Source organism: Sorex fumeus, unplaced genomic scaffold (assembly GCF_029834395.1).
Source record: "Sorex fumeus unplaced genomic scaffold, SorFum_2.1 ptg000061l, whole genome shotgun sequence".
Taxonomy (NCBI): Eukaryota; Metazoa; Chordata; class Mammalia; order Eulipotyphla; family Soricidae; genus Sorex; species Sorex fumeus.
In genome coordinates, this window is record NW_026606118.1 from 16133579 (window position 1) to 16146348 (window position 12770).

Sequence of the window (12770 nt, forward strand, 5' to 3'; positions counted from 1 at the left end):
GGGTGTGGTACCCACTGTTCTATCTCTCCGGCATCTAAGTCTTGTCTACTAGTCACGTTTTCCCCCTTCCTTCCTTTTATTATTGCTGTGATACCTAGGAGTCACACACACACACACACACACACACACACACACACACACACACACACACCCTGATGTGCTCCAGTTGCTTGTGGCTCTGGGACAGAGCCACTGAGACCGTACCACTGACGTTGTAATGGGGATCAAATTCACAGCCAAATGCTTCTAACACCCTAGCTCTAAATCATGGAGCTATCCTCCATATCCCATAAGTCTGGTCACTTTTTTAGATGTAGAAGCAAATCTGAATTGATATTTTCACTGGGGAAAAAAAAAAAAACTGGGGGCTAGACAGAGAACATCACAAAGAGCCAGAGCACATGATTTGCATGCAGTCTGGCTTCCATCCCTGGCATCGTGTGGTCCCCGAGCATCACTGGAAGTGCCCTCCAAATACCAAATACCAAGGTGATGGAAGGTAGGCCCTAAGCACTACCAGGTATGGTCCAAACAACAAACATCAAAAATTTTTTCAAATATAGGCATTTTCTTTTTCCTTTTTCCTTTTTTTTTTTTTTTGGCTTATAGGGTCACATCCAACCATGCTCAGGGATTACTCCTGGCTCTGCACCCAGGAATGACTCCTTGTGGTGCTCAGGGGACCATATGGGATGCTGGGGATCAAAACTTGGTTGTCTGTGTGCAAAGCCAACGTCCTCTCCACTGTGCTATCGCTCCAGCCCAAATATATGCATTTTCAAACAAGGAAATTATCAAGTTGTTGACTGTATGTGTGTGTGTGTATACATGTGAGTGTGTGTGTGGGGGGGGGGTATTGTGTGTGTGTTCTGTGGCGGGGTAGGGGGAAGGGAGGTGCAGTGTTTGCTTGAGGGCCACAGCCAGCTATGTACTCAGAATTATCTCTTACTCTGGAGCGACAGTACAGCCGGAAGGGCATCTGCCCTACACATGGGTTGATCTGGGTTCGATGCCTGGCATTCCACATGGTCCAATATGGACTAATTCCTGAGTACAAAGCCAGGAGTAAACCTGAACATTGTCAGGTGTGGCCTGGAAACTGAAAGAAAATTAGCTCTTGATGGTGCTCAGGCGACCACGTGGAGCCCAGGTTCAAACCCAGGCCCCAGGTCCCTTCATGCTGGCAGGTCCTACGCCAAGTTTTTTTGATAGTTAAGCAAAATCTTTAAAGTCCTCTGAAAACATAGATTGATAGCAAAAATACTTATTTAAGTTAGGATACTCCTTCTTCAAATAAGTCAACTCTTTTATAACCTCAAGGTCTTAAAAAAAAATGTTTGGGAATTAAACTGCTGCTCAGATATCACTCCTGGAGGGACCTGGACAACCCTTTGGGAACTCAAAAGTAGTTCTGTCGCATGCAAGACATGCACCTACCATTATACTAACTACCTCCTAGACTCAAGCTTGGCATTTTTGAGACACTGATTTTTACTAGTATTTTTATTTTTACTAGTATTTTGTTGTTGTTTTGGTTTCTAAAGGCCACACCAGCAGTGCTCAGGGGTCACTCCTGGCTCTGAGGTGGCCCCTGGCAAAGTTGGGGAGTGGAGATGGGGCACATTCAGGGCAAGGAATCAAACCCCAGCTTCCTGCATTCAAGTACACACTCAAATCTATTGAGCTTTCTTCCCAGCCTGAAACACTATTTTTTTTTACTTTAATAAATCGTTGTGAGATACAATTACAGATTTACAAACTTGCATGATGACGTTTCAGTCATACAATGTTCGGGTACGTATACCATAATACCCATTCCTCCACCCCTGCCCATACCCCACCACCAATATTTCCAATATTACCTCCGTGGTAAGCACATTCTCTCTCTCTCTCTCTCTCTCTCTCTCTTTCTCTCTCTCTCTCTCTCTCTCTCTCTCTCTCTCTCTCTCTCTCTCTCTCCTTTTGGATGTTATGGTTTGCAATACAGGTACTAAGCGGCCATCATGTTGGTCCATAGTCTACTTTCAGCACGCATCTCCCATTCCGAGCAATCCCTCCAACCATCATTTACTTAGTGGTACTTTCTCTCTCCCAGCTGCCTTTTCCCCCAGCACAAGAGATCAGCTTCCAAGCCGTGGAGCGATCCTCCTGGCCCTTATCTCTACTATCCTTAGATAAAATACTATTTTTAAAAAGAACCCAAAGTAATATTTTTAACTTGGGGGAGAACGTGGCCAAAAGTAAGTCTTAGGCAAAATAAACTAAAGGCAACAAAAATCAACTAGGATAAATCATTAAAGTCACTAAGACTCAGTAAACACTGCCACTTTTTAATTTTCCTTCTCAGTGGCACATTTAGGAAAACTTACGATGGTAAGTCACTTCTAAACCCACTCTGCCTGTGAGGTGGGAGAAGAAAGCCACAATCTCAGAGACTGACCACTTGCTACTGGCTCTCGAGGTCGAAGTAACAGCCAATGAAATCAAACACCCAAATTGGCCGAGGGAAATGAGTCAGCGCCTCCCCAGGAAAAAAAACGACAGGGCTTCCCCATCAGGAGAGGAATCACAGCCTGGTCCAGGGCGCTCATCCTAAATATCAACTTGCTCCTGTTTTCAGCAATCATTGTAGAAAAGGAAAAAGACAGCGGGAGAGACCCCTGAGCAAAGAAAAAACTACAGATTACAGAGGGGAAAAATGATCCCATTAGTAAGCTTTTGTCCTGAGTCTCAGACACCATATGCCTGAGGAGGCCGCGTCTAGGAGCAGTCATCTGGGTTCCCTGGGTTGACAAACAAGAAAAGGTACCAGCCACGGGGTTATCACTGGGAGACGCCTCGCCTCATAAAGAATGAATGCTGAAGCATTATGGAACCAAAGAAATGGGGACACCAAACAACTGGCTTGGAGCACACGTCAGGAGGAATGCCCCCCCCCCCATTTTCGGGTCTTATTACCAGAAGTAAATTAATAAATAAACGCGAATGCCATCTGAAAAAGGCCAAATGCATATGGCCAGAAACTTACACCTGACCTCAAAATTAAGCGTGATGTAGGGCCAGAGTCATAGTAGAGTGGGTTGGGCATTTGCTTGGCACATGGCAACTATGATTCCATCCCCAGCATCCCTTGAGGGTCCCCGGAGCTCAGCCAGGAGCGATCCCTGGACACTGAGTCAGGGGTAAGCCCTGAGCACTGTTGGGGATGCTCCCCCTCAAAAAATATACTGAGCTTAGAGATTGGATGAAGATAGTTCAAAGAGATGAAGACATGGTTTGCTGTAAGCAAGCCAGGTTCAATTCCCAGCATCTCTGGGAGTGATCGCTAAACAGGCATCCAGGATGGCTCCTGAGAGCTGCCGTACGCTGCTTAATAAATGAATAAAGAAAGAAAAAGTACTAGGCCTAACAGAAAGCGGAAGACAACAGACAACTGATGTTTCATCAACAGTTCCAGCACTCTTCTCTTGTCTCCTTCCAAACTCATAGCCCGCAAAAGTGACTTTCTAGGCCCAGGGGTGCAGCTCGGTGGTAGAGCATGCGCTGTGCGTTGGCTGGGTCTGGTCGCTAGGGCCTCCCCCTAAAACAGAACCGCGAGTAGGTCACGTGTAAGCTGAAAACCCTTTGCTAGTTCTACAGAATGATTCCGCAGCCTTCGCCTGGAGACCCAGGCACTGACCCAAAGATCTCGGCTCTCCCTTTATTCCTTCTCTGCTCTGTCCAAAAGGTTCATCTCCCTTCCTCCTATCTTTCCCTTCTTCTCCCTCCCATCTTCCCTTCTTCCCTCCCTTCTTTTCCTCCTTTCCTTTTCCTTCCTTCCTTCCCTCCCTCCCTCCCTTCTTCCCTCTCTCTCTCTCTCTCTCTCCTTCCTTCCTCTTTCTTTCTTTCTTTCTTTCTTTCTTTCTTTCTTTTTGAGCTGTACCTGGCAATGCCCTGGGGTTACTCCTGGTTCTGCACCCAGGAATCAGTCCTGGTAGAGCTTGGGGTACCATATCAGTGCCAGGGACTGAAATCAGGCCAGCTGCATGCAAGGCAATTGCCCTACCTGCTCTACTATCTGCACTCTCTCCCCTCTAATTTTCCTTACTGAGTCTCAATGGCAAGAGTCAGAGCGACAGAACATGAGCTAAGGTGTACTTGAACACATATGGTCCCCAGAGCACTGCCAGGGTCCCTTCTGAGCATGGAGCCACAAACAGCCCCTGAGTGATACAGGATGCAGTCCCCAAACCAAAAGTAAGTACATTGAAAATAAAACTTATAAATGAGGAACCAGAGCAATATAGTAGTATAGTAGGTACGAAGTCAGTATAGTAGGTACGAAGTCAGAAAAATGTCAAACTGGGGCTGATTCTCACATTCCAAGATGCAAAAATTGGGCCAGAGTGATAGTACATCGAGTAGGGCATTTGCCTTGCATGCAGCCAACCCAAGTTCGATCCCCGGCATCCCATATGGTCCCATGAGCAATGCTAGGAGTAATTCCTGACTGCAGAGCCAGGACTTAACCCCTGAGCATCACGGTTGTAACCGAAAAAAGCAAAAGAAAAAAAAAAGATGCAAAATTTGACTCTCCAACTCCAAGACTGATGATTTAGTCTTGAGCTGCCTCAGGCATCCAGGAATGGACAGAAGTAGAGGCTCAAAGCACTCTCCCTTTGAAAGGCTCTCCCCTCCCCCACACTTTCCCTAAAAATACAAAGCAAAGGAGGGTCTTTTAAAAGAAAGGGAAGAAACCATCACAGCCAATGGCCAATAGTTCCGTGGGTTGAAGGCTACCACTAAGATGCTTTTTTGTTGCTTTCTTAGGAGCTAGAAAAGCAGAAGGTTTGGAGTCACCCTCCAGCCATACAAACTGCATTTTCTAAGCAGAGCTAGGAAATGGGTGTAGACAGGAGGAACAGAGCGCCAACAGAGGAAATTTAAGGGTTGGGGGAGGTGCATCTTTCAGGATCTTGCAAACAATGGGCACTTAACAACTCCCATCCTCTCCTTTCCCAATTCAGTTTTTAAAAAGACCCGGCTTAGGTCTCAAGAGGGACTTAAGGGAAAACTTTAAGAATGATCATAAAGTATTACACCAAATGGGTAATCAATGAGCAGGGGAGAAAATGATCTACCTTATCTAATAACCTGAGCAATTTCTGTTCTGAAAAACAACTGCCCTCCCCACACACACCAAAAGATTAAATAAGGAAAACAGAATGGAAAAGGAGTATGTGTCTACAGTATGGCCTCAAGAGGAAAGTGATCGCACAGGATTCTAACTCATTTGCACTTTGGGGCCAAAAGTAAGCATGTCCTTGTGAAAGGTGATGTGCTTTGAAAACCCAGCCTTACCCACAGCCCAGGCTCGCTGCAGCAGTTTTCAAACAGAAGGCCGGGGATTTCACAAGAAGGCTATGGTTTAATTGCTCGGGGTTTACAAACATGTTGCAATTTGCCATTATCATAACCACTTGGAAGTGCCAGGAATTTCCTTTGCATGATGATATAACCAGCGAAATGGGAGCTGGTGCATGGACTTAACTTATTCTTGTCTTCATAAGTGCACCCCACTAAAGCAGGACATGAGTTTTTACAGAGCTGTATTTTGATGTGGTTCCTGCACTTGAGAGGCAGCATTGTTGGGTTTTTGTTTGTTTGTTTTTAATTTAGTCAAACCATGTTCTCAGGACCCAGTAAGTCCCAGGCACTGATGATTAAAAATAACAAGAAAAACACTAACCCTGTCCCACAGGCACTCACAAGTCGTAGAATATTTGTAAACTCATTTTCTCTTAATCCTACACCTATTTACATACAGTTATTAGTATGCATCACTCTTGTCAACCTCAAACATTTTCATGCCAAACATTAGAATATATTTCTGTAAATAAACATGCTGTTACCAGTTACAGAAAAGCAGCTATGGAATGATACTGAACAGTGTGGCAGTGAATCAATTTGTTTTTATTTTTGCATCTTACCCATTGCACTGGGCTGGAGTGATAGCACAGCGGGTAGGGCGTTCGCCTTACACGCGGCCAACAAGGCCGACCCGAGTTCGATTCCCCGCCCCTCTCGGAGAGCCCGGCAAGCTACCGAGAGTATTCGATATGCCAGACACAGTAACAACAAAGTCTCCAATGGAGACGTTACTGGGCCCGCTCGAGCAAATCGACGATCAACGGGAGGGCCTTTACCCCTTTTACCCCTTTACCCATTGTACTGGGCTGGAATGATAGCACAGCGGGTAGGGCGTTTGTCTTGCACGTGGTCGACCCAGGTTCAGTTCCTCTGGCCCTAGAGAGCCCGGCAAACTACCTGTTATCCCCCCTCCTTCTCTCCCTGCCTCCTTCAGGGTATTATGATTTGCAATACAGGTACTGACAGGTTATCATGTTTGTCCTTTTACCTAATTTCAGCATGCAATTCTTATCCAGAATGCCACAGTGGTCCCTTCTGCCTTCTCCCCCCAGCATCTAATATAGGCTTCCAACCATGGAACAGTCCTCCTTCCTGGTCCTTGTTTCTAAAATCCTTGGATATTGGTCTCATATATATATATTTTTCATATGCCACAAATGAGTCCAATCATCCTACGTCCATCCCTCTCCTGACTCCTTTCAAGATTTCAAGGAGTGAATTAATTTACAGTGTCCCAAAGAAATCGAAGAACCATCCTGGACTGACTGAGACTGAGGTTTCTAGGGTTGTTTTTTTTTTTTTCTTTCTTTCTTTTTTCTTTTTGCTTTTTGGATTTTTAGGCAACACCTGGCACTGCTCGGGGATTACTCCTGGCTCTGCACTTAGGTATTACTCCTGGTGGTACTCCAGGGGACCATATATGTGGGATGCTGGGGATTGGACACAGGTTGGATACATGCAAGGCCAGCACCCTACCTGCTCTATGTACTATGGCTCCAGCCCCTGAAAAAAAATCTGTTTCTTAAGCAACACCCCTTCCTGGGTTAGAAATAGCAAAATGCCCTGTGGCAAATGCCCAGCATCATTCAAAACACAGAAAGTGTATTCATTCTCCTAAAAGAAATGTTTGAAACTAACAGACTTTGAAGTTTGTTTACAGTTATGACTGGATGAGAAATTCCCCTCCGAACTTCTATTCCTCTCCTAAGTTTCAGTAGTGGAAGAATCTGTTACATCGCATGTCCCTAAAATCCTGCACACTCGCTTACACACACACACACACACACACACACACACACACGTAGCTCAGTGGTACAGAGCAGCGTGCAGGCCTTGCGTGAGGCCCAGGGTTTGATTCCTGGCCTGTGAAGCATTCTGACGTAAGAACATTTTTATTAAGTGGATCTGGGCTAGTTAAGCATCAAGTACAGGGCATGAAGGTGAGAGGAACAGTCGTCACTAACAAATGCATATGGCACTGGTCAAATCATTTCACAGGTCTAGGCTGATTGCAAAATATTTTAAATACAAAATAAGGGAAATGTGTGTTTCATTTCGGTCAGAGCAGAGAAACATGACCATCTTCCCTTGGTGGGCCACCCGACCCGGCAAGGCTCAGGGTTCATAGCTGGTAGTGCAGGGATTTGAACCACCCTAGCCGGAACAGCTACATTACAAGACCAGCAGCGTTTTTACCTCTGTGCTATCTAACCTCTATACTCTTTCTTCTGGCCCCTCAGTCTTGATGTTTCCTCAAAGATACTTTTTTTTTTTTCAGCTTTTTTTAGGTCACACCCGGCGATGCACAAGGGTTACTCCTGGCTCAGGCACTCAGGAATTACTCCTGGCGGTGCTCAGGGAACCATATGAGATGCTGGGAATCAAACCCAGGTGGGTAGTGTGCAAGGCAAACGCCCTACCCGTTGTGCTATCGCTCCAGCCCCCAAAGATACCATTTCTGACAAGCACTGGGTGAGAGCTTTCTAACAGCAGCAGAAAGCAAGGAGCCTGGCTCCTAATCTGGTGATTTTCCAATGCACACAGAACAAAGGCGAGGTAAGCCCTGTCTTCCTCCGGATTTCACCAAGGATCGTTCCTGATATCCTACTCTTAATTCCAAGAAAAATTAAAAGATGGGGAACTAAGAGTGGATAGAACTTGTGCAAGGCAATCCTTCAAGTCTTTCCAGTCTCGCATGGAAATATTAGCTTTGTAAGAAAAATACCTATTTTCTTTACTCCTGCATCTGCCCTTTGAATAACAGGTTTGCATGTCTGGAGCCTCACCCCTTCGTGCAACTCCGCCAAAGCACTCTGCAGCAACTGACCCAGCCATACTGGAATCTGCTAAGGAAGGGAAAAGCAAAGTCTCCGGTCATGCCACCTGCCAACACTCGCCTCCAAAACAAGCCCGGTGCCCCTCCGTCTCCAGCCCATGCCCCGGGGAAGGATGCCATGTGATGTTGTCAACCCCATTTTCTCAGTGACTGAAAAATCACAGAGTGAGATCTAAGCAAGAAATAACACCATCAACTTCCTGCTCGGGCAAAGTTAAACAGTCTGCAGGCACAACTTCCAAATGTTCTGGAATTTCACTGAAAGGGACTCATCGTCTGAGTACAGCTCATGAAAGGCAAACACGTGGGGGAGGGGCAGTGGGGTTAATGAAATATCTGTGACTTCACGACTGTGTAAATAAATCTATATGCTGTTATAATACTACTTTTTTTTTTTTTTGCTTTTTGAGTCACACCCAGCGAATGCATAGGGGTTACTCCTGGCTCTGCACTCAGGAATTACTCCTGGAAGTGCTCAGGGGACCATATGGGATGCTGGGAATTGAACCCGGGTCGGCCGCGTGCAAGGCAAACGCCCTACCCGCTGTGCTATCGCTCCAGCCCCTTAAGATTAAAGAGGAAGGACTGTACAGCAGGTAGGGCATTTGCATTGTCCATGACCCATCCGAGTTCCACCCCATACAGTCTCGGACCCCAGCCAGGAGTGATCTGAGTGCAAAGCCAGAACTAAGCCCTGAGCACTGCCAGATGTGGCCCAAAAACAACAGCAACAACAACAACAACAAAAAATCGGAGAGTGCGCAGAACAAATAGAAATCTTCTGACACCCATGGGAGTGACCAAAAATAAATGACACCTGAAAACTGAAAAACTTTCCAACTTCCACTTGGAAGTTTGGAAAGATGAGTCAAGGCTGCTTGTAGAAAAAAACAAAGAGCAGACTCTCCATTTATTGAGCACCTATTACAAGCCAGTTACATATACATCATTTTAGCTGGACCTCTGAGAATCAGTGTCATCTCCCGAGTCACGGTCAGTGAGAGCTGGGAAGTGACCAGAACTCAGTCCAAAGCCCAATAAGCTGATTTATTTTGCGTTAGGAAAAAAAAAGGGGGGGGGGGCGGGAGTAGGGGAGGGAATTGCATTCTTCAACACTTCCCAAAAAGAAGTTTCTTTTGAAATAATGCATGTCCTATTAGGAAAGTCAAATGTCCCTTGCTGGAATTCTGGAGTCCTCTCTCCAAGGAGTTCCCAACAAGTGCCAATCCCAGACCTTTAAGCAAAAATGGACATTTTATGGGTGGATTAAGATGCCTGCCTAGAATAAACCCCCCGGCCATCTGATTCCCGTCTACCTGCCAAACCTTCGGCTCCACCAAATCAAACCGAATCCTGCCCCCAAGGCACTGGAACCCACTGCGCTCCATCCTCCTCGCTCAAGAACTTGGTTCAGAAACGGTGCCAACTCCACGGGGCGGGTTGAAAACGTGAGTGGCCCTTTCCAAACACATGACAGCACAGATTTCACAGAATCGGCCCTATTGTTCCCCGTCCCAAACATAGGACAACAAACAGCCTGTAAACCTACAAATGCAAAACCGGCCAACTGAGTCCAGACAACCAACTTGGGGGTATTTCCGGTTACGGGGAACCTGCGCGTTTTTCCCTCTCCCCGCCCGAGCACCAAACGGAGAAGCCACCAACGTCTTCTCAAATCCAACAGCGGCGACAGGGACCTCGGCCAACCCCTGTTTATTTACATCGACGCTTGGAAGGGACTTCGTTAGCCTTGCCCCCGCCCCCCCCCCCACGCCGATTTCTCAGCAGGTGTCCCGGCTAAAACAAGTCCAGATTTCACACCTGATTGTTTGAATCTAATACAATGTAAAACAATGTAATACAATGTATATACTATATCTTGGACCAGACCTGTGGCTTACTACTTATTAATCAGAGTTAGAAATCCTACAACACGTGTCCTGAACACACACACACACACACACACACACACACACACACACACACACACCCCACCCCAAGAACCCGGCGACCCCCAGGGCCGAGCGGCAGAACGAGTCGGCGTGCGCCCCGCGCGCCCGCAGCGTGCAGGTAACTCACCAGGATGCCCATCACGTCGGTCCAGAGCCGGGAAAAGCCCTCGGACATGCCAGTGGCCGTCTCGGGCTCCTCGGCCACGGGCTGGGGCTCGGGCTCCGCTTCGGGCCCCGGGCCAGCCGCTCCCGCGTCCTCTTCCATGGCCGATCCCGGCGCGGGCCGTGCGTCCGGCTCCCCGCGGCGCCCCGGTGCCCGCAGGAGCGCGCGCGCCCGGCCCCCCGGCCCCGGTCCCCGCCCGCCGCGTCAGCGAGCCGCGCCCCCGCGCCGCATCCCCCACCCCTGCCGCTGCCGGCGCTCGCGGCTCCGAGGCTCTTAGGTGACTGTGCGAACTGACAACTCCAGAAACTTTTGCCCGGTCCGGCCCGGCCCGGCACGGCTGCGTCCGGGCCTTTCTGGAGTGGGGGGAGAAGGCAGAGTTCGCACCACCCGGCTTGACGGCGGGGAACGCTGGCCGCCGAGTCTCCGACAAACACACTGCCAAGGCGTTCCTCCCCGGGACGGGAACCAACTCACGCAGGCACGCGACTCTTTTTTTTTTCTTTTTGCTCCTGGCAAGTCTGGGCAGGGCCAAGCGGGCGTGACCGCGGTGCCTCGGAAACCGCCAAGGCCCTCCCCGGACCCCCTTTCTTGCAAAATGAGCTCTTCCAGCTGCCCCGGACTCCCTCCCCTCGATGCTACAGAAAGCGTTTAGCAACAAAAGGTGCTCTGATGTCAGGCGCTTTGCATGGAAATGAGCCCCAGACAGGAGAACAAATCGCCTGTTGAAAGAGCAGCCGCGCCGTAGCCTCCCGCCCGCGCAAGTTTCCAATCTTCGAGACGCACTTGGGCACCGCCAGCCCCAGAAAGTTAATCTTTAAGCGACTCCTGCCCCCGGGGAGGGCCGAGGTCGGTCGGTCCTGCAGGGCGCGCTCACCTCGGCCCCCGGGGAGCCGGGCGATCGCAGGAAATCTTGCTTGGTCTCCCGTCGGCCTGGACGCGGGGGCGGGGCGGGGGAGACCTGAGGGTGGGTGACCAAGTGACCAGGGCTGTACTCCCGCTTTTGTGTGTCCGGGAGGCCGGACATCTGGGTTTCTGGGTGCCCGCAGCGCTGGGCATTGCTTAGAAGTTTCAGCTAATTGGGAAAATGTGCTCTGGGATTTTCTGCTTGTGTTTTATTTTGTTTTTATTTTGCATGAAGGACGGTGGGCAATTTCATTTTCAGAACTCAGGATGGGGTGGTAGCCATCTCTCCCAGGCGCACGGCTGGGGGGTTTGGGGCAGGGAGGGTTTTATTTTTCTTTTTTTCTTTTTTTGTTTTTGTTTATTTGGTTTTTTTAGGCTATACCTGGTGAAGCTCAGGGGTTACTTCTGGCTGCCTTCAGAGATCACTCCTGACGGTGCTCGGTGCTCGGAGAGACCCTAATGGGATGCCTGAGATTGAACCTGGGTCGGCCGCGTGCAGAGCAAGTGGCTGACCAGCTGTGTCATCTCTCCAAGCCCGTGATGTGTATTTTTCAAGGGCAAGAACCTTGACGGATCTTGTTTGGGGAGGGAAATAGTCCTGAAGAGGTTTTCTCTTTTTTGTGAGTCTTTAAGAAAACCACTCAGAGTGTGCCCTGGGATGCAGTGATTGGTCACAGGGTAAGGAGACCTCAGAGAATTTGCGCTGGTGTTCCAGGGCTGAGGGAAATCAGGTGAGCTGTCCCCCGGAGAAACTGCTCTGTTTTAGCGGCCTCTTTTGTTGTTTTTTGCCTTTGGAACCCACATGAAAAAAGAATAGGAGCGATAGATGTAATCTCCCTAATTCATTTCTGGGAGCACCTACCAAGGGAAATAGACTCCAGAGGAAAAGTTCAAACTTAAACACAAACAAACAAAAAAGACATCTTTCCTGGGCCAGGATAGTAACAGTAGATAGAACTCCAGCCTTGGCATGCAACTGACCTGGGTTGATCCCAGAAGCCCATATAGTCCCCTAAAGCCCACCAGGTATGACCCCTGAGTTCAGAGCTAGGAGCAAACTCAGCACAGCTGGGTGTGACCCCAAAACCGAAAAACACCTTTTCAAAAGAAATTAAAGGTAGAAGCATGATTCCTGATGACAGTATTTCTAGAAGTAGAGAAAATGCACAATTAAGAGAAAGAAGGCAAGCAAGCAAACAAGAAAGAAAAAAAGGAAAGAAAGAAAGAAAGAAAGAAAGAAAGAAAGAAAGAGAAAATGCACAAATTTTCCTCACTAGTAAAGTGGCATTATGTTGCCTGGGAAGCGTATTAGAAAGTGAATTCATGTGGGCAAGCCTGGTACTTAGCTGGTGCTGCTGGATTAGGCCAGAGGCTGTTCTAAGATACAGGGAATCCCACAGCAACTCAGGCCAATCAATGGTAGGTTGTTTATCATCATTGTTATTATTATTAGTTATGACTATAACTATAATATTAGCTTTGGATATAAACACTGAGCGCTGCAGGA

General features: G+C 48.1%; 1 protein-coding gene across 3 annotated transcripts in view; it reads right to left on the reverse strand.

The window, feature by feature from the left end:
* SASH1 (SAM and SH3 domain containing 1) overlaps positions 1-10575 on the reverse strand; it is a 212438-nt gene extending 201863 nt beyond the window's left edge. For 2 of the 3 annotated variants that reach the window (XM_056126078.1, XM_056126077.1), the window contains exon 1: positions 10325-10575. In XM_056126078.1, coding sequence (XP_055982053.1) covers positions 10325-10462 — 138 coding nt within the window. In that variant the 5' untranslated portion in view covers positions 10463-10575. The remainder of the gene's footprint in view (positions 1-10324) is intronic. The other variant, XM_056126079.1, reaches the window with a different exon arrangement.
* Between the last annotated feature and the right edge of the window lie 2195 nt (positions 10576-12770).